At 39.1% G+C, this 22,819-nt stretch overlaps 1 protein-coding gene across 7 annotated transcripts in view; it reads left to right on the forward strand.

Moving 5' to 3' along the window:
• CDK5RAP2 (CDK5 regulatory subunit associated protein 2) overlaps window positions 1–22,819 on the forward strand; it is a 180,901-nt gene that overhangs the window by 66,719 nt on the left and 91,363 nt on the right. For all 7 annotated transcript variants that reach the window (XM_063081771.1, XM_063081776.1, XM_063081777.1 and 4 more), the window contains exons 13-14: window positions 13,514–13,684; window positions 16,067–16,210. In XM_063081771.1, the coding sequence (XP_062937841.1) occupies window positions 13,514–13,684; window positions 16,067–16,210 (315 nt within the window). The remainder of the gene's footprint in view (window positions 1–13,513; window positions 13,685–16,066; window positions 16,211–22,819) is intronic.

A 22,819-nucleotide genomic window follows, 5' to 3' on the forward strand; every position in this document is an offset into this window, starting at 1 on the left:
TTGCTCAGAACTTCCGCATTCTTCCCAGCCAGCACCACACAGTCAGGCGAGGCACGTTTGTTCTCTGTGGCAAGGGCTGTCTCATTCCAGGGCTTCCGTTGTGGTTTTTTTTTGTTGTTTTTTTGTTTTTCTCCTAAGCTTATGAATTCTTTGTTCAAATGAACTCTTATGGGGAGAACACATAAAAGTGGAACTGATCAGGGTGAAGTGAGGTAGGAGGCCTGGCACCCACTCTCCCCGCACCATGTCCTCCATCTGCCGCGGCCCCCAGGAGCAGTGAGACTCCACAGAATGTGACTTGAACACCACTATCTCATAGTTATTCTCCTTATATGACTGAGTGCCTATACTTCATTAAGATTTTGGAGAAATTTCTTTTGTATTTTTAAAGGTAACCACTGAGCACTTTGACAGGCTTTCTCACAGTGAAACCTGATAAGGTAGAAATTTGATGGATGAGAACCTTCTCATTTTCCACCTGGCCAGAGATAAAACAAACTAGCTGGCTGGAGAAGGAAGTGAGAGGGCCTGGCTTTCATTTCTAATGTGATTCTAAGATTTTATGGATATTTTTTTTTTTCCAAATAATCCACTTTTTTTTTTTTTTTTACTCAGCCAGTCTGCTCTTAGAGAACCCTGATATGCAAAGGCAGCTCTCAGCTCAGTGTTGGACCAGAGTGCACCAGTGAATCTTAAAGGAAAATTGCCCATTAGTGTAGAAATTGAGGCCTGTTGATGTCATCACACAAATCTTGCTGTGGCAGCATTCCCTTTAAAGCAAGGTGGTAGTCTGGTGTAGGATGGGGGTTTACAAACTTTTTCCCAATGTAAACCCTTTGTTCAGGAGCAAATAAAACAGATGGACCCAGGGGACTCTGCAGATTCCTTAGGATGGTGGCTGTTTGCGTTAATATCAAATACAAGTTGCTATGCTCTTCTCCAAGCCTACTGAGTCAACTTCTGAAGGAAGGCCCAGGAACATGTAGTTAGATATTACTGATAGCCAGCCAGGTTTGGGTATTCCTAATCCTAGGGCTGCTTGAGTTCGGATAGAAAAACTATTGGTGTAGTGAAAAGAACACAAATAGACCTGGTTTTAAATCCTGATTCTTATTACTTTTTACCTAAGTTACTTTTGTTAAGTTGCTTGAGCTCTTCGAACATCAATTTTCTGATTGGTGAAATGGTTATAATCAGAGTATCTGCTTCATAGGGTTGTTGTGAGAGTTGAGTGAGGTGAGAGGAAAATTTCCCAGCAGTCTCCTAAATACTGTACAGGTTTGTAGAAAAAAAGTGGTGGGTGGTATTTTGAGAGGATGATTGCTGAAGGCCAGAGTAATCAGATTGGGCTTTGCAGAAGAGCTGGCACTTGGATTAGGCTTTGAAAGATAGCATGCTTTCTCTAGGCAGAATTGGGGGTTGGGAGATTTTATGATACTTTTTCCACGTGGAGGGGACTGGGTGGATACAGACAGAGATCTTGGAAAGTATGTTAATAGAGTGGTTGGGAGAGGGGAACTGGTTGGATCCCACTGGTAGGAACTTTGAATGGACTGCTTGTTCTGGTAGCTTCGTTCTGTGGTTAATTTGGAGTCACTGGAGAATGCCAAGCAAAGATGTAGTGCTCAAAACACTACATGTGGTTTGGTGGGATGAACCTAGAGACAGGGAGACAGGAAGCTGTCGCAGGTGACCAGATGAGAGCTGAGTTCTGAGGAAGGCAATGGGCCTGGGATGGAGGGAGAGGATGAGGCTGAGTTGGGAGGGTGGGGGAGAGAGATATTTCGCTCCCTCAATACTGCAGCTTTTACCCTTTCTCCTTTCTAATTCCTTCTCAAGGGAGGAGGAGTTATTAACCTGATTAATCAGAGTCCAGGATATTTATCAGGCCATCCTTGTTAATGGGTGTGTTACTGTCCCTTAAGGCAAGTTCCCAAGTTCCAGATCTTCTTGCTTTGCTGCTTCAGAACTAGCCAGGCCTGGTGCTCGTTGGGCAGGCTGACTTCCTCATTTCCTCATTAGTTATCTTTGTCCACTCCTGCCTCTCCCAGAGTAAGATGACTCAGGCAGCTGCCTTAAGCTGCATACATCCTCCCCTAAACAAAATAAAAACAGTAACAACAATGGCAACAACAACAAAAACCCCAAACCTTTTAATTTATCAGAAAGCGCTGCTTTGGATATGAGACTGTCACAGAATTGTGCTTTGATTTCCGTTCTGCTGCTGTTTCTTGTGTGCAGCTCCTTTCAGAATGCTGGGGTGGCAAGAGTGGCTGACAGGGCTGGGTTTGGGCACTTTGGGCCACAAAAAGCACCAAGTCCATACTCTTCTTCTCTCATGGGCTCTGTGTTGAGGATGGGCTGAACCTTGAGGCCTGGGTTGCCAGTTGGACAACCTTGTGGCTGGGTAGATGGTGGTGCTGTGGCCACATGAGAAAACCTGGGAGTAGGGCTGAGTCTGGCTGATACGCGTGGGGAGAGAGGGAGGTGAGACAGTTTTGTTTGCTCTGCACCGGCTTCTGTGCCCACACCTGTCCTCCAGTCTCACATTTAACCTTCCAAGGGCCCTAGGAATATGCATTTATCATCTCCATTTACTGGAAAGGAAAACACTCATAAAGATTTAATTTATCTATCTGTGGTCACATAGCTAGTTAGCAGTAGAGCCAGGATTCAAGGCTAGGTCTCTCTGTTTTCACAGTCCAGGAATATTGAAGGAGGTTTGGGGAAACCACCCAAGATTATCAATTTTCAGCTTTGATTATTTTGCTCAGGTAAGACATGCCGTCTCCATGTCTCCCCACAACATTTATTATAACTCCACTGGTGGCAAGCACAGCATCCTGTTGGCTGTCTTCATGTTGCCATGGCAGCCACTCCTCCTCAAGGCCACCTCAGGACACACCTCCCCTCTTCCCCAGCAGTCCTTTCAGCCTTTCCTGACTTCTCTTCACATGAGGTTCAAGATCCTTGGTCCCGCCCCATTGGTTAGGAGGAGGGTCTCAGTCTCAGGTTGAATAGTCCATCAATTTGAGTTCTTAAGCAAGTATAAAATTAGTTTGGGGTATTGGAATTATTGAGCAATGGGAGCCCCTGTCACAGAATGGTTTTATACCTTCTTTGGCCTTAACACAGAATCAGGGATCATACTGACTTGGGTTTGAATTTCAGCACTAGAACTTACTTGTAAAGATTTGTGAAAATCTCTCGACCTCTGTGAGCCTTAGTTTTCTTTCTGTAAAAATAGGACTAATAATACTTACCAAGTAGGCAGTCATTAAGGTTAAAGATGTTGCATGTAAAAATGCCTTGACCCATGCTTGGCTCATGGATGATGCTCAGTAAATGGTGTTTATTATTACTAATGATTAGAATAAGACATGTGGTTTGTACTCTTTGGTGTCCTGACTTTACTCAAGATCCTGCTGGTGCTGTGGGCCCTCTGTCTCCCCAAATATACACATGTACAAATTAGCACAGGGTCCCAGGGCCCAGTCAATGAACCTCAGGTTAAGAACTCTAATCTTGGGGAATGACAAAACTACATGTCCTTTGTAGAATTCTGGAACAGGTCATTTTCATGTTGTCATCTCTGTTAGGTTCAAGGAACATGTGGGAGAAATTTGGTACAACATTAGTAGCCTTTATCACTTAAAATATGCAAGAAATTCTTAACCTAGGTGGCTGAATTAAAAATTTAAAAGCAAATAAAAGGATGGAATGAATGATTACCGACTAGACCCACGTACACTATGAAACAGACATCAAAATATGGATTGATAGGTTTTTGTATAAAGGAGGGAACCAAATCTGGGGAATGAGGTAAGTGGACCCGACCTGTAATTACTGTGCACATGAATAGTGCATACCTTTTACTTGGCATAACACACGAACATTTTAGAATTAAAAGGAAGGACACTACCTGATTTTAAAATATACTACAAAGCTATTGTAATCAAAACAACATGCTACTGGCATAAAAATGAACAATTTCCTCAATAAATGGTGTTGGGATAACTGGATGCATAGTCACATGGAGAAAATGAAATTAGACCCTTATCTCACACCATATATAAAAAATCAGCTCACAATGGATTAAATACTTAAATGTAAGACCTGAAACTGTAGGGCTGGCCCGTGGCTCACTTGGGAGAGTGTGGTATTGATAACACCAAGGCCATGGGTTTGGATCCCTATTTAGGGATGGCCGGTTCTCTCACTTGGGAGAGCATGGTGCTGACAACACCAAGTCAAGGGTTAAGATCCCTTACTGGTCATCTTTAAAAAAAAAAAAGAGACCTGAAACTATAAAACAAAAGGGAAAAATCTCTACGACACTTGTCTGGGCATTGATTTTTTGGATATGACTCTGAAAGCACAGGTAACAAAAGCAAAAATAGACCAGTGGGATTTCATCAAACTAAAAAGTTTTTGTAAGCAAAGGAAACAATTAAAAGGGTGAGGAGACAACCCACAAACTGTAAGAAAATATTTGCAAACCATACATCTGATAAGGGGGTTAATATTCAAAATATGTAAGGAACTCAAACAACACAATAGCAAAAAAATCGGCTTAAAAAATAGGCAAAGGACTTGTACAGACTTTTCTCAAAAGAAGATAGACAAATGGCCAGAGGTTTATGAAAAAATACTCAACATCGCTAATCATCAGGGAAATGGAAATGAAAGTCGCAGTGAGATATCACCTCACACCTGTTAGAATGACCATTATCAAAAAGATGGAAGATAAGTGTTGGAGAGGATGTGGAGAAAAGGGAACCCTGTATACTGTTGATGGGAATGTGAATTAATACAGCCATTATAGAGAACAGTATAGAGGTTCCTCAAAAGACTAAAAATAAAATTACCATATGATCCAGGAATTCCATTTCTGAGTATATACACATATCCAAAAGAATTAGAATTAGTGTGTTGAAGAGATGTCTGCACTTCCATGTTCATTGCAGCATTATCACAGTAGCCAAGATATGGAATCAACCTAATTGTCCATCAGTAGATGAATGGGTAAAGAAAATGTAGTATATATATGTGGTCATGCACTGCATGACATTTTGGTTAATGATTGATAGTGTATGTGATGGTGGTCCCATAAGGATATAATACTGTATTTTTTACTTTACATTTTCTATGTTTAGATATATTTAAATAATACAAATACCAATATGTTAGAATTGCCTGCAGTATTCAGTATTGTAACAGCTTTACAGGTTTATGGCCTAGGAGCAACAGGCTATATACCATATAACCTATGTGTAGTAGGCTGTACCATCTAGGTTTAAGTCAATACACTTATGATGTTCGCACAGTGATGAAATTGCCTAATGATGCATTTCTCAGAATGTATCCCCGTCGTTAAGTGATACATGACTGCATGTACAATGGCATACTATTCAGCCTTAAAAAAGAAGGAAATTCTGTCCTTTGCAACAATATGAATGAACCTGGAGGACATTATGCTAAGTGAAATAAGCCAGGCACAAAAAGGCAAATGCTACATGATCTCACTTATATGTGGAACCTAAAAAATTGAACTTATAGAGAGTTAGAATGCTGGTTTCCTGAAGTTGGGGTTGCTGGATGGCAGGTAATGGGGTGATGTTGACCAAAGGGTACGAAGTTTCAGTTAGATGGGAGGAATAAGTTTTTCAGATCTATTGCACAGCTTGGTGACCATAATTAATAGTAATATATATTTCAAAATTGCTAAAAGAACATGTTTTAAATGTTTTCAGTACAAAAAGATGATATGTGAAATGATGGATATGTTTATTAGCTTGATATCATCACTCCACAATGTATACGTATATCAAAACATCACATTGTACTGCATAAATATATACAATTATTTGTCAATTAAATGTGAAAACTTAAATAAAAATATTTATAATTAAAATTAAAAGGCAGGCATGATTTTTCTGTGATGATCTTTCTAGGATAGCATTTAAATTTATTGTGAATTTAAAAATGTGCCTAAATGGCTGGTCGAATGCAATATTTTATAGTCACTCTTCAGGAGAGGTTTTCAGAGACAGGTGAAAAGTGGGTGTCAGGGCCGAGCCTGTGGCGCACTCGGGAGGGTGCTGCGCTGGGAGCGCGGCGACGCTCCCAGCGGCCGCAGGTTCAGATCCTATATAGGAATGGCCGGTACACTCACTGGCTGAGTGCCGGTCACGAAAAAGAAAAAAAAAAAAAAAAAAAAAAAAAAAGAAAAGTGGGTGTCAGATGAACCTCAGTTAAGTGGAATGGGATCATTGCGTCAGTGGGTAATGTAAAAGAGATCCAAACCCTTGCCATAGTGTGGAGGTGAACTGAGAGGCTTTGGAATCAGAGACCTAGAATCAGGCAGATACTGTCCCTTAGTGACTGCAGTCTTGGGTATATTTCTTTACCTCTCTCAGCCTCTTTTCTCATTCATAAATGGGAGCAATTCCATCTATCTCATTCATTCGTTCATTCATACAATACAATAGATATTTATTGAGTACTTTTCTGGTTATCTATTGCTATATAAGAAGTTACCCCAAACTTAGTATCTTACACAATAATTATTTTATTATATTTCATTTTGTGGGTCAAGGATTTAGGCAGGGGGCTGGGTGATTTTCTGCTCTATAAGGGCCCAGTCTCTCATGGTATTCAGTTGGTAGATGGGCTCGTCTGGAGGATCCATGATTCTTTAGTCACATGTCTGTGGTCCTTGTTGGGGATGGCTGGAAAGCTAAGCACAGCCAAGATTGTCTACTGGAGCACCTATTGTGGTCTCTCTAGCATGGCAGTGTTACGGTTGTTGTACTTCTTAGATATATGACTCTCAGGGCTCTCAGAGAGAGTGTTCCAAGAGAGAGGAGTTGCAAGCCGCCAATTTTCTAAGGCTTGGGCCTAGAAACTGGCACAGTGTCACTTCTGTCATATTCTGTTGGTGGTGCTCAGATTCAGTAAGAGGGGATGCAGACTCCACACCTCTTGGTGAGAGGAAGGTCAAAGAATTTATGGCTATCTTTTTTTTTTTTTTAGAAGCAGCAACCTGTTTGATATGGTTCTTTAATCTGCCATAGTGCCTGCTGTATGCCAGGTAGTATTCCAGCTGGTGTAGCACACTGTAGGCCATTGTAGGTCGTGAAGATTAAATGGGTAATTATGAAAGCACACATTGCCTGGAACAATGGTAGGCGCTTGACACACAGTAGCTTCTGCTATCAGTAGAACCCAAGTGTGGGAGCTCCCGGGTCCTTATGCACTGCCCACGCGTCAGCCACAGCTGCTCCTCTGGCACTGACGTATGAATGCATTCTGAGTAGAAACGTGGCCAGCAGAAGACAATAGGGAAGGCAACAAAATAATGAAGTACAATAGTAATATACCTCATATTATACCTCTTCTCTAATAATGTGAGTAAGACAGACTTTGTCCTAAAGTAGGTAGATTTTCTGATGTAGGAGGAAGATGAGTTTGTGTGTGTATGTTTGTGTATGCACACCTTGGGTGATTCTTGAGAGATCACTTTTCATTTGAACTGTTCTTGAAAATATTTTTGTTCAATTTGCAAGAACAATTTGCACAAGGGGAAATCCAAACAATAGTCAAATATATAGAGCATGATTGGCAGTTAAGGAAATGCAAATTCAAACACTTGTGAAGACTGTTGTATACCAATTAAATTAGCAAACATTTAAGAAAATACTAGTGCTGGTGGGGATGTGGTGAAACAAAAACTTACACTTTGGTGGCATTTTAGCCACTGTCTTTTTGGAAGAAAGCTTGTCAGTTTGTACAAATAATCCTCAAAACAGGCTTACCCTTTGATCTGGTCATTCACTCTTGGGGATTTAGCCTAAGAAAGCAAAAAGATAGAAAAAAATTTGTTTTATGTATAGAGCTATTCTTTGCTGTAGTATCTATAAGAACAAATGGTCGAAGAGAGTGGGGAAATAAAGTGGGAAAAGGTCCAAATCAGAGTTAACGTTGTATAAAAACTGTAGCTGCAGATGGACAAGGACTGACAACAGTTTGAAAATGGCTTAATTTTTTGGCATGACTATTGCAGGAAAATGTTTTTATTTTTTAATTTTAGAATTCTGTTAATGTTGCTTTAGTATTATTTGTATAATAATAAGAATAAGAAAATCGTCTTTTCCCCTCCAGAATTGAATTTCTGTTTACTGACATTTATAGTTCATGATAGGTTCTTGGGCTCATTGTTTTGGATTAAAGGTTTAGGACAATCTCATCATCATCTGTTTGCCCAAGAAAAAAATTAACATTTAATTTTTTAAGTGTTTTCCTTTAAAAAATGTGTCTTTACTCACCCATTATGACTATAGTTTATACTCTGTATGAAATATTTTAAAGATTGATAAAGAATAACATAACTAGAAAAAAATCATCCATAGTCATGTGTTTTGGTATTTCTTTCAGGTTTGTAATCAGTGCTTTTTTTAAAAAAAATTGATCGTTATGGAAAATTTCAAATACACACAGAAGGAGAGAGAATGTACATTGAACCCCTATGTACTTGTCTCCCAGGGTCAGCAGTCACAAACTCAAAGCTGACCTTTTGTCATCTCTACCCTCCCCAACTCCTTCCCTTTTAACCCTGAATTATTTTAAGCAATTCCCAGACATACTATTTCATCAGAATTTCAGTATGTTTAAAAAATATCACTTTCACCTCAAAAAGATTAATAATCTCTTACAATTACCAAATAGCCAGTTAATGTTTAGATTTTCCTGATTGTCTTGCTAAAACAAATTGTTTGAAATGGTTTTTTTAAGAGCCCTGATCTTGACAAGGTATACACATTGCATTGACTGGTGTGTTTCTTTTAAAAAAACTTTATTTTGAAGTAATTTTAGACATAGAGGAAAGATTCAGAAATAATACAGAGTTCTTCTATGTCCACAACACAGCTTCCCTTAATGTTAACATTTTCCCTAACTGTAGCACACTTGCCAGAACCAGGAAATTAACACTGAAACAGTACTTAATCAACTAATCTACAGACTCTACATGAATTTTGCCAGTTTTCCCATTAGTGCCCGTTTTCTGGTCAGGGATCCATACTGCATTTAATTGTCATGTCTCTTTAGACTTGTCTGGGACAGTTGCTCAGTCTTTGTTTTACATGACCTTGTCTGCTTTGAAGAGTACTAGTCAATTATTTTGTGAAATGTCATGAAACTTGGGCTTGTCCAATGTTTCTCTCCTGATTAGATTGAGGTTATACATTTTTTGCAAGAATGGCAAAGAAGTGATGTTCTCTTTTCGGTGTATCAGATCTGGAGGTGCATAATATTAGTTGGTCTTAATACTGGTGAGGTTATGGTTAAGGTGGGATCTTGGTTCTAGGTTTCTTCACTATAAAGTTACTATTTTTTCCCCTTTATAGTTAGTAATTGTTGTATGGGGAGATACTTTGAGACTATGTAAATATCCTGTTTCTCATATTTTCAAGAATTTTAGCATCCATTGTTGATTCTTACCTGCAACAGTTGTTACTGTGATGTTTGCCTAATGGCGATTTTCTATTTCCATCATTCCTTCTACACTTATTAGTTCTCAGTCTAGCGTAAAGAACTGTTCTCTTCCCTCTCCTGCATTTATTGATTATTTAGTTATTTGTTTATATCAGTATGGACTCATGGATATTTGTTTTATTCTATGAGCTGTAAGCTATTACTATCATTGTTTTTTTTTTGTTGCTCAAATTATCCCAGATTTGGTTATTGGGAGCTCCTTCAAATCAATTCCTGTGTCCTTTTGACATGCCCCATTATTTTTGGAGCACTTTTTTTCTAGGATCACAAGATATCTTGGGCTCATCTTGTATTTTCCCTGCTCTAGGCCTGGAATCAACCATTTCTCCAAGGAACCCTGGTTTCTTTTATTGGAGAATGATATTTAGGAACCAAGATTTGAAGGATAGGTATCCTCACTGCTACTGGGGTGTCATTGCCTTTAGGCCTTGTCAGTGGACAGAGCTGACACATGCATGCAGACATCTGTATTTCTATATATGTCCAAAATTCTCTGTGTGCAATCATGAATTCATACTGATTCGACAGAGTTCATCTTAGCCTTCCCTAACTTTCTTATCACTTAATCCATGATAAAAAAAAAAGGTTCTTCTCCTTTTTTTTTTCTTTGTAATTTATTTATTGAATAAGTTGGTCGTTTATCCTTTAGAGTTTTCCACATTCTGGACTTTGCTGATTGTCTCTGTAACATCATTTAAGTCGTGTCTCTGCTGATTCCATTTTTAGTAAATTGGTATTTAGATAAGATGGAGGAACAAATGCAGATTTAATTTTTTGGCAAGATTACATCATAGGTGGTCGTTCGTGATTCCAGTTTTTTTTATTATTGGAACATAATTGATCATATATATTTGTGGGGTACAGAGTTGAGTATCAGTACTTGTGTACAGTAATGTGATGTTCAAATCAGGATAACTAGGATATTCATCATTACAAAATGTAATCATTCTTATGTCCATTAACCAATTCCTCGCATTTCTCCTCTGTTTTCTTCTAGGACTTTTATAGTTTCAGGTCTTATATTTAAGTCTTTAATCCATTTTGAGTTAATTTTGGTGTATAGTGAGATGTATAGGTCTAGTTTCATTCTTCTACATGTGGATATCCCCAAATATTTGATATTTCCTGTTTTCTTGATTTTATTAGCCATTGATGATCATTTGCAAAATAGTGATAATTTCATTATTCCTTCTTTATAGCTGAAAACTTCTATTAAAGAGAAACTTGTTTTTCATAATTTATTTAGTTTCCCTAAGTGCAATTCATACAGGAAAGAAAAAATATGAATTCCCTAGAATCCTGCAAAGCCTGTATTAGCTTCCTGTTGTTGCTGCAAAGATTACCACGAACTTCGTGGCTTAGCAAAACAAATTTGTTATCTTACAGTTCTGGAAGTCAGAAGTCTGAAATGAGTCTCACTGGGCTAAAATCAAGGTGTTGGCAGGGCTGTGTTCCTCCTGAAGGCTCCAGGGAGAATCCGTTTCCTTACCTTTTGCATCTTCTAGAGGCTGCCTGATTTCCAGACCCTTGGCCCCTTTCCATCTTCAAAGCCAACATTGGCTGGTGGAGTGTTTTTCCTGCTTCCCTCCCCCACTTTTAAGGATCCTTGTGATTATACTGGGACCACCTAGATAATCCAGAATAATTTCTCTAAAGTCAGTTGATTAGCAACCTTAATTCCATCTGTAACCTTTATTTCCTTTTTCCATTTGGGGATTAGGGTATGAACATCTTTGAAGGCCTGTTATTTTGTCTATCAGAGTGACCAAAAGTGTTTTTTAAAAAAAGTTTCATTATGAATTCATAGATTTTTAACATTTTTGATGTCTTTTAATTTATTGTTATTATTCTTATTAAAACTCTAATTGTCCTTTATTTGGGCAGTGGGAAGGCTTATTGTAGTTGATTCCTGAGTTGCTTGGAGGTGAACACTATTGTCTTTGATAGTTTTCTTCCTTTCTGATATGAAAAGATGTCTGGAACCATATTGTACATTCCTGCCCCAGGTCTGCAGTCATCTCTTTCTCTGAGGCAAACTTTAGAGTGCATTAGATTTACCTGGAAGGCTTGTTAAAGCATAGATTGATGGGCCCCACCTACCTTCAGAGTTTCTGATTTAATAGGTCTGGAGTAGGGCCCAAAATTTGTATATTTAATTATCAGGTGATGTTGATTATGCTGTTCTAGGGACTACACTTTGAGAATTACTGCTTGAAGAATGCTGTGCTTTTTTGGGGGTAGGAAATGGTATTTAAAGACTACAGTCTGGATACCAGGGAGGTCACTGATTCTAGTCTTTTTCAGTGGAAGGAAGGAAATAACAAAACATATAAGTTCATATTGGTATTTCATATTCGCATTTAGAATTACAGGGGCTGGCCCATGGCTCACTTGGGAGAGTGTGGTGCTAACACCAAGGCCACGGGTTCGGATCCCTGTATAGGGATGGCTGGTTAGCTCACTTGGGAGAGTGTGGTGCTGACAACACCAAGTCAAGGGTTAAGATCCCTTACCTGTCATCTTAAAAAAAAAAAAAAATTAGAATTACAAGTTTTAACTTTTTTTGTTTGTATTTCTTTTCTCTTATGTCTAATGTCTTGGTTTTTATGACGCTAATAATCCCTTATTTAATAAATATATATTATATATATATATATATATACACACAGTTTCAGAATAACAATGCCAATATTATTACTTAAACATGACTACTAGAAACAGTTTAAGATTTTTTGCATTCCTGTTTGTCCTTAGAGAAATATCCCACTAGGAATGTACAAATTACTCTGTTTTAAAGTTATTGAAATAATTCCTTACTGTTTGGTTAGCCAATCAACTCAATACAAAGATAGATTCATTTGTTTGCTTGTTTGCTCTGCTTTCAGTTTTGGGAGATTTTTATTTTATTTTTAAGGTAATTATGTAAACATTTAAATGGTTCCAACATCACGTCTGTAACAAGAATTTTATTTCAGACTCCTCTGCCTTGTTCTCTCTTATATATTATAGGCAACCATTTAATTTGTTTTATGGTTAAATAAATGGCAGTTTGCTGTCCATACTTATTTCTCTTGGGTTCCTCAGACCAGCCCGCTCACGCCCCCATACTTTCTGGAGATTTCTTTAGGGCAGTGTATTTATAGAGTTCTCATTCCTTTTCCTTTACAGCTTGAGAGTGCTCCATTGTGAGAGTGTACCGTAGTTTATTTCTCTATTGGTGAACGTTTGGATTGTTTATAGCCTTTTGCTGTTATGAATATTGCTTCAATATTACAAATAGTACATATTTTAAGGTAGTCATGATCATACTGTACACTGCTTTCTCCCTTATTTTTTCCTTAACATTATAACGTGAACATTTTCCATGTTATTATAAATTTTTTGTAGATGGTATTATTTAAGACAAAAAAATTTTTTTTTTCTGATTATGGAAGTAATACAGGATTATTTATAGATTTTGGGAACTCAGAAAAATAATGAAGTAAAAATCAGCTGAAAATCGCCCATAACCTTTCTACATACGTATTCTGTTATTATTTTGATGTGTTCCCACCTAGTCTTACAACATGTGTGTAAATATTTTTTAAAAAAATCAGTATCATATTATATATAATTTGGTATCCTGGTTTGCTTTTATTCATAATACTGTTTTTTTGTTGTTGTTGTTGTTACTTTACTCTTCATAATTATTTCTCTGTTGCCGATCTAGTTTCTTTCTGGTTTTTCAGCATTGTAAATAATGTTGTGATAAATATCTGCACATAATGCTTTTTCCAAATTTCAGATTATTCTTAAAGTTAGTTTTTGTAAGACTTTAAATGAGAAGGAAGTATGCATTTGTTAAATACATTAAATCTATTAGCTGCTCTCTTATAGCAGTATTTTGGCAAGTCAAACAGGTAAGAGATGTCACATTGAAATTTTTGTAAAGTAAATTTCTTTTTTTTTCTTCTGGTAGGACCTTAGAAATGAAGTTGAAAAATTACGCAATGAAGTGAATGAAAGAGAGAAAGCAATAGAGAATCGTTATCAGAGTCTTCCGGGTGAAAGCAATAAAAAATTGCACAGTCAAGAGCAAGTGACCAAACGTCTGACAGAAAGTGCCAATCAAGAGGACTTGTTGCTTCAGGTACCATAATAATTTTTTTTTTGTATTTAAATCTTTTGATTTAGCATGCATTGTTCCTCCTCTCTCCCTCCCCCGCAAAAAAAAAAAAAAAAAAAAAAACTTTTGCAGGAAGATTTATGGTTATAGTCTTCATTGCTGTGTTTCAGAGCACTTTAGAGCTTTCTTTATATAATTTGGGCCTCAGCCACCAGGGAAGTAAGTTCGGAGAAAGGGCAGCTCAGAGAAGGGAAGAACTTACTCTGGGTTGTATGACTAGTAAATGGTAGAGCCTGGATTCAGGCCCTGGCCTGTCTGCTCCGGTGCCCAGCCCACCTCAGTGATGTACTTCTACTGCGAGTTCTTGCCGTTCCTTATTTGTGCCGTGCCCTTCACTCCTCTGTACTTGTCCTCTAACTGTTCCTTTTGTCTAGGAATGCCTTCTTATTTGGTCATATAGTAAGTTTTTGGGATTGAACTCAGACTGACAATAACCGTGAAACATACATCATAGGTGTTTAACTCTGCTACCTACTGAAACCTCATTAAAATAACATTGAAGGAATGAGAACGCATAAACCGCAAGGACTAACCAGGACAATGGCAGTAGGTACAACAGCAGGTGTGCATTCAACAAAATTCTGGATGACAAGTGGATGGGCAAGTGGTAACTGCATAGGTAGGATTCAGCTTTCTCTACTCTGCTACATGCCTTTGTGATGAAAAACCAGCAAGATGCAAGCTGATTTATGCTACAGAACCCCAGAAAGGCTCAGCAGGCTTTAGATGTACCTGGTACCTTTGAAAACAGATTTGTCTGGAATTCTAAGTGGTTGCAGGTGACCCTTTTCTCCTTATTACCCCAAGATCTCTGGAGACCTTAAATCAGAGAAGCTCTGGCCTGAGGGTCACTGGATGCAACTGGATGCAATACTGGAAAGCAGTATTGTTGGAATGAAAATGGGTAGGGAGTAGAAGTGGGCATACTTAGCAGTGAGGTTCCTTTGAGGGGTGTAGGGGCCCTCCAACAAAACAGATGGGTCCCCACTGAGCATCTCACAGTGAGGCCACGAGGTGCCCTTTCCACACATTACTTCTGAGCACTTTTAACCCTTAAAAGTAGGTAGATGGCCCAAGTTCATCAAATAGGAGAAAAGTGTTTAAGAGGGAAGACAAAGGCCAGAACAGATAGAACTGAGGTACATAGAGGAAATAGAAACAGTGCAAGGAGGAGAAGAAAACTAGACATCTTTAAAAAAAAAAATTCAATACTATAACATCTTTAGTTAAGAAATAAGATCAGGATCTAATAAAAAAAAGTATTTGGAAAAGAAGAATGACCTATTGGAAATTAAAAGTGTGATTACAGATATAAAAAGTTTAATAGAAGAGTTAGAAAAATTAGAAGATAAAGTTGAGTGATTCTTCCAGAAATGAAAATTCAAAATAAATAAACAAGCAAAAAAAAAAAAAAAAAAAAATAGAAACAAACAAATAGATGGGAGAGCAAAGATAAGCAAATTGGAGGCTTGATTCAAGAATTCTAAAATATGACTAACAGGCGTTTCAGAAAGACAAAACAGGCAAAATTTCAAAGTAATGAGAAAAAATTTTCCAGAGTGGAAGGACGGGCATTTCTACATTCAAAAGGGCTTCTCTGTTTCTTGCACAGTGAATGAAAAACGACCCATACCTCAAGACATTTCATGGTGGAATTTCAGAACACAGGGAAAAAGAGGCTCTGAAAAGCTTCCAGAGGGAGGAAAATATAGGTCACGTACAAAGGACCCAGACTTGTAATGGCATCAAAATTCTCAGCAGAAAAACTGGAAACCAGAAGACAGAAGAACAGTGCTTTTAGATTTTGAGGAAAAGTGATTCAAGTGAGAAGGTAGAATAAAGGCTTTTCCAGACATTTGGTGCCTAAAATCATCTGCCTCCTCTGTACTCTTTGCAGGAAGCTCTTAGAGGATGATTCTGTATAAATGAGGGAATAACCAAAAAAGAGAGAGACATGGGATCTAGAAAGTAGGGAGTTCACCTGGGATGTGTTGGAGGGAAGTCCATTGAGACCCAGTCTTGGGACCACTTCTGTTTGGTCAGAGCCTGGGATTTGTCCTCCACACACACTGAAAGGCAGTCACAGTGGTGGTGAATAAGTAAGGTTTGTGACGACTGCCACAATCCTTGTCTCTGCCTTGCTGGCATGCTGCTGTTCTCCAAGTTGTAAAACAGAAATGGAGTTGCAGTATAGTTTTGTAATTGCCTCATGTTTTGGGATGATAGAAATTATTTAGGGAACATACGGGTATTGTGAAAAAATAAAATATCTTAAAGAGTTTGGGACAATCTCTTACTATTTTTTTCTTGATGAAATCTTCCTTATAATTTGTTTTGTTTCCTTAGAAATCCAATGAACAAGATTTGGAAGTATTACAGCAGAACAGTTATTTAATGACTGCGGAGGATCTCAAGTTCAGGAGCGAAGGCTTAATAACAGAAAAGTGCTCTTCTCAACAGTCACCAGGCAGCAAAATCGTCTTCTCTGGGGTAAGCTTGACTAAAATTAGATGTTCACAGGTGAATGTATTCGTATTCTTTTCTGACAACATATTTGATAACTCCTTTGATCTAGAGATCCTCAAATCTTCTTGCTGATAATTAAGCCTGCAGCAGGTAGGAGGAGGAGTTCTTAGTCTATCCATCTTACAGATTAATATTCTTCAGCTGAGCATTAGTATTTGCAGTGCACCCAAAGTTGAGAAACCACAGCTTGTTAAAAGAGGAGCCTTGTATTTGCCCAGTCAGGGCTCACCTCTCAAGAACTATGTAATCCCAAGTGTTATGTAAGTTTTCTTGTTCAGATGCACATAGAATAACACAGCAGGCCCTTTCTTATCTGGACCCAAATTATCTTTCCAGTCTCATTTTCTTTCATCTGCAGCAACAACTAACTTCTTGCAGAATCCTGAAACCACCATTTTTGTATCTCTCTGTGCCTTTGCATGTGCTGTTCCATCTGTCTGGAATGTCTTTTCCTTCCTTGCTTACCTCCTAAATCCTGAACATCTCTGCAGGTACCACTGTAGTGTCACCTTCTCTGTGAAGCCTTCCCTGGCTCTGCTTAGAAGTGAGGTCCCCTCTTCCTCTGGTTCATAGCACTTTGGGCACCCTTCTATCATGGCACCTACTCCTTGTGTTGGTGTTATAGGACCACCTTTCTGTTTCCCCTCACCTGGGCTGTAGGCAGGCACTTCAGGGGTAGGGGACTGGCTCTCATCTCTGAATCCCAATGCTTAGCCCATTGCCTGGCTCTGTAAATGTTTGTTGAGTGAGTAAATGAATAATGCAACTAGGCAGCCAGATATGGGAAAGGAAAGGAGTTAGTTGACTGTAGGCCAAATTTTTTTTTTTTTTAACCTGGCTTTAAGTTCATACATTCAGAAGATAGAGAACTCTTACGCAAATTAATACTCTGATGAATGGCTCTGATCATGACTTGTGGTTTTGTGAAGGGTGATTCTCAAAATAATTAACAACCAGTGCAGCACAGGCATTGGACCTCAGAGCAAACTCAGGCAGTAGGGCTGGAGTGGGGAACTGGAGGCCTGTTCTTGCGCCAACCACCAGTCCTGTAGTTATTGGATCATGGGAAGGTCCCTAGTGGACCACGAGGAGGGGCCAGGGCAGCTGGGGTGGTTAGAATGGATGGACCAGGGTTTGTTTTCCAACTGATATAGAAGTATTTTAGTATTTTAGCAATGAGTACGAGCCATTGTGCTGTGTATCAGCTCAGTATCAGACCTGGTCCTGGGGGCATCACTGGCTGAACAGCTAGAGCTCTTTCTTAATTCTGACCATTTGAATATTTCTATTTTGCTGGTTCTCTTGAGGATGTCAGCATGGACTAGTGGAGCCCTTGGGCTGGGTCAGGAATCTGAAGGCCTGGATTTCTCTCTTAGCACTGTCATTTCACTTAGGTTACCTTGGGCAAGTTTGATAACTAAATCTCAGAGGACTAATATTTTGTGATTCTACCTTGCTTTTAGCTATTTGATTTTGATACAATTTAGTTGGGCTGTTAAGATTCACCTTTACCTGTAATAAGGCATAATCCATTTTGAAACAAGAAAGCAGCCCATCAGGTATTTTAGATGGACATATCTTCACTAATTTGAATATACTTAGTTAAATTTTGCTATTTTGAATCACATTTTAGTCATATAAAAACTGTCAAATGATGAACAAAATATTTATAAATTTATTGAACTGATTGAGTATATTTAAATTTAATTTCACTAGTCTTATCATCTGCACCATTTTGTTTTTAGCTTTTTGTGGTGGGTGATGTCTGTACTTTGTATAACCACAAGTTCAAAGTCATTGCATGGCTATTTTGGTAGTATCAGATTCTGGTGTAAATTACTGTGCAGAATACCTAAATGTTTTAGCAAAGGTTTTAATTCTGTTCTGCAAGACTGATTGCAAATTGTGGGTAAAGAATTATGTTATCACTTAAGAATTATAAATTTCTAGGTGTCAATTTAAGAAATCCCAACTACAACAGCTTTACAGTTTTTTTCTGCCCGAGAATGGTAAGCTTTTCAGATCGTAGTTCTTTCTTTGTAGAAAACATGGATTTCTTCTGCAATGCCCTTGGCCATTTTGTGTTGATTCAGGATTTATCCTCTGCCCATTTCTACAAAGAACTTGAGGCTATGATGATGTCTCCATAGACTCTGGGCAGTCTGTTTTCCTTCTAATGATTATGTGATCTCGAGAATTAATGCTAGAATATCTGGGAATTGAAGACTAGAGAGTAAAACACACTGACTAGATTTAACTTGCTGCAGTCAGAGATTTATAGCTCGGTTATTGGCATGGTTGGGACATTGCTGCTGAATTTTCTGAGTATTAAAATAAATGTCTTTGTTGCAAGGCTGTGACATAGCTACAGAAGTAGATGCCGTCTATCTACCAGGCCACTAAATTACCCTGATTACCAAGAAATGATCCATAAGGCTTTTCTTTACATGACTGCTGCCTCATCAGATTGTGGTCTGCACATTACATGGGTTTCCTTCCAGTCATTAAGGAAACTATGGTAGAGTAGAAAATGCCCCAGCTTTTGTGTTCGAATGCCAGTCCTCCTACTTACTAGTCCTGTGACCTTGGCCAAGTCACTTAATGTCTCCGAAACTCACCTTCCTAATCTGTAAAGGGAGGAATTACATGTCTGCCTTCTGAGAGGATTAGAAATAACGTAAGTGTATTAAGGTTCTTTGGGTTGCAAGCTACAAAATCTAACATTGAGTAGTTTGAGCGAAACAACAATGAAAGGTGGTTTTGATTGGGAACATACTGGAGGCTCTCACAGATGCCAGGCAAGAGTCGAGCAGCCACACCATTGGGAGGGTGAAAACCATGGCAGCCCCATGGACCTTGACAGCAGAAGCTGTAGACTACAGGGCTCTGTCGTTGACGTGACACACTCCGCAGCTCCTATTCTTGGTATCTCCGTTTAAATCTCTGAATTCCTGGGAGAGAATTGTACAGGTTTAGCTTGGGCCCAGGGCCTGGCTCACAAAGGAAAGGTGTCTTCCCAGGACTGGCTCCTGTGTTTTAGGGACAGTTCTCAGATGAGACAGGGGAGTGGAGGTGACTGGGTGTCATTCCAAGGGCTGTGGAGAGCACACTGCAGAGTTAGACACAGTAGTTGTGGGTAGTGATGAGGCTTCTCTGGGATGAGTGGCCTCCTGTTTGGGTTGCTTCTTATTTAGAGGGCCTGGGTGAAGGGTGGGGGTTGGTTGCTCGTGCAGAGCAGGTGTTTGTTGTTATTCCCTCTGGGCTGCCTGGCCCTCTGCCTCTATAGCAAGGAGATCTACTGGTTTGTCAGCTCTGCTGAGGGAGCCAAATGACTTCATTCTAATGGGGCATGATTCAACGAAGGTGAATAGGTGATTGATGAAATGAGACCCAAATGGCTCTGAAGAGTTCATTTATTTAACACGGGTGAGCAGTTTGCTTCTAGGAAGACGTTGACTCACTCTGACTTCCATTATGCAAAATATCCCCAGGAATCTCTGCTCTTAAGATTCATATTGGTCCCTGAGTTCCCTTCTTACCTATTTAATCATCAGTTTAGCAAGTATTTGTGGCAGCATTTGATTTGTGCCAGACACTGTGCCTGGCTTGGGTCACTGCTGCTCACAAGGAGCTCCCAGACCTGTGAACAGGTTGGTACAGTAGCTCTGGGGTGAATGTGAAGCAGGGTGCCGTGGTGGCTGGAGGAAGGCATCTTTCTCAGTCAAGGAAGGCTTCTGGTGAGGTCTGGCTTGAGCGGATGCTGTATGGTGCCCTAGGGTATGTCAATGGAGAGTGGTAAATGATGGCACTTGTTCTCTGAAGAAAGGGGATGGGTTCCTCTATGGGGCTCAAGTGGAGGGATTTCCCAGTTGCACTGAGAACTGGGCAGGAGGAAAGGATGAGAGCAGGAATTGAAGAGAATGGTGGCCTGAAAAACCTGGTGAAGATTTGGAATAGCTGCCAGAGAGAAGAGGAGAGGGGAGCTGAGCTGGGCATCCAGGCCCTGCTGTGGCAGTGGGTTGTCCTCTAGGACTTAGAGCTCAGCCTACAGAGATCCAGTTAAGATATGGGGTTGGGATTCTTTCACTGGGCACATACATTCCACATCCATACATTCCTGGAGTCTCTACTTCATCGACCAGAAATCTGTATTAATTGGTCTTTTTCGTAGACCTTCTTGCTTGGCTTTGAAGTTACATACCTAAGCACAAATCTGACTTTAGCAATTATTAGCTGAGTGGATGCAAACAAGTTACCTCTGCTCCCAGATAATCCATTTCATCTTCTCAAAAATGTGAAGATTAATATACCTCTCTGGAATGTCGTGATGATTAGAAATGTCAAATACTTAGCATAGCACTTAGAGCATAGGAATAGTAGTTACAGCTGACATTTATCACTTGTTTACTCCTTGCCAGGCATTGTTCAGGGAACTATGTATAGATGAACTTATTTAATCTCTTTAACAACTCTATGAGATAGTTAGAATTATTACCTCCATTTATAGATGAGGATATTGAAGCACAGAGATGTTGACTAACTTGTTCAAGGTCACACAGTTAATAAGGTCACATACGCTTAACCATCACTGCCTCTCCTGTTAGGTGCTCAAGCAGTTGTAGGTTTTTAAAATTTTGTCATTGGCTTTTCTTTATTTTCTTTGGCTGTCCTTTGTGTGGCTGACGGTGATGTTGCCCTTGTAACATTATCACTCATCAAGCACCCAGTGTTTTTCACCCATTCCGGGGCAGTGATGGGTAGACTGAAGAGCACGAGCTTTGGAGCCCACACCTTGCCTCATCACCCTGACCTTGGGCATGATTAGCCCTCTGTTCCTCATCTCTAAAATGGGGAGCTTGGTAACACATGAGCACATAGGGTTTCTGTGAGGATTAAATGAGAAAATGCCTGGAAAGCGCTAACCACAGTGGCTGACGTACTGAGGACTTGATAGCCTTTTTTGTCTTGATGTCCTATTCAAATCCTACCCACTCTCTTCTCTACCATCCTCTGGCTGCACATATGGTTGTGTGCAGGTGGGAGCTGAGAGAATCCCACATGATTTTGTTGTTGTGTACAAAAGGCATTTGGGAGCTCCTTGTGCTAGTGACATGTGGCGTGGCTTATGAAAGGTCCTGACATTTCTAGCAGTCTGGTTGACTAACTTATCATGACCAAACTGGTGGTTTAGCATTTAAAATCTTTAACTAGCAGAGGGTGCCTTGGCTTTGTTTTATCAGGGTTAGAAGCACAGCAGTATTTTCCTAGATCAGGGGTTCTTAACTTTTTTTGACCTCTGCCTCCCTTTGGCAGTTTCCTGAAGTCAAGGACCCCTTCCTTGGAAAAATGTTCAAGTGCATAAAATATATACAAAGGATTTTAAAGGAAACCAAATATTTCGAAACTCAGTTACCAAAACATAAAAAATTATGCTATAGAAATAGAGGTTCTTTATTAATGTGTTAAATGACAAGATGTAGTGGTGAGCATAGGGACTACTGTAGTTTTAAAGTAGTGATAAGAATAAATATTTTGAGGTATCTGCAACATATACAAAATAACTATATTTCTTTTGATGACAAAGTTACAGTAATACCACTAGTACTACTATGGTTTGTAGCGATAGCAGTATTCCTTTAATTCATAATTGGAGGGAATGCTAAATTTCACTTAGAGGGTAGTGGAAATATAGATGTAATTTTTTTTTCCTGTTCATGTTCATGCAGCCCCTAAATTTTAATCAGCTTAAGAACCCCTCTCCTAGGTGATATTTAACTTTTAGGAGAAAACATAAGTCAGTGTGAACTGCAAAGACTGTATTCAGCTCCAGTCTCTCCATTAACTGAATATCCCCCTTCCAGCATTTAGAGAGTACCTAGTTTGTGCCACGCACTGGGTATTCTGTACATTAACTTTATTTAACATTTTTTTCTTATTTTGAAATATTTTCAAATTTACAGAAAAGTGACAAAAGTAAAGGATTTTATTTTTTCTGAGCTATCTGTGAGAAAGTTGCCCATTTGAAGCCCTGTCACCTCTGAATACTTTAGTATGTATTTCCTGCAAACAGGGACATTCTCCTTTATAACCTCTCAGCTCAGCCACCACAACCAGGAAATTATCCTAGACTTATCACTACCTTCTGATCCTCAGACTCATTTGTATTTCATCAGTTTTCTCAGTAACATCCTTTGCAAGATTCAATTCAGGATCACACCTTGCATTTAATAGTCTTGATTCTTTACTCTTTAGTCTGGAACAGTTCTTCAGTCATTCCTTGACTTTCATGATCTTGGTACTTTTGAAGTGTCCAGGCCAGTTATGTTGTAGAATGTCCTTTAGTTTGGGTTCGTCTGTCTGATCTGTTTTTGATGATCAGATTCAATCTGTGCGTCTTTGGTAGGAATAAATACAGTAGTGATGCTGTATTCTTCTCATTGTGTCCTATCTGATGGCACATGATTTGGATTTGTCCTATTACTGTCCATGCTAACTTTGATAACTTTGTGAAGGTGGTGTCTGGCAGGTGTCTTGACTGTCCAGTTACTTTTTTCTTTTTTATTTAGTAAGTGT

This window comes from Cynocephalus volans, chromosome 17 (assembly GCF_027409185.1).
Source record: "Cynocephalus volans isolate mCynVol1 chromosome 17, mCynVol1.pri, whole genome shotgun sequence".
In the NCBI taxonomy this organism is placed as follows: Eukaryota; Metazoa; Chordata; class Mammalia; order Dermoptera; family Cynocephalidae; genus Cynocephalus; species Cynocephalus volans.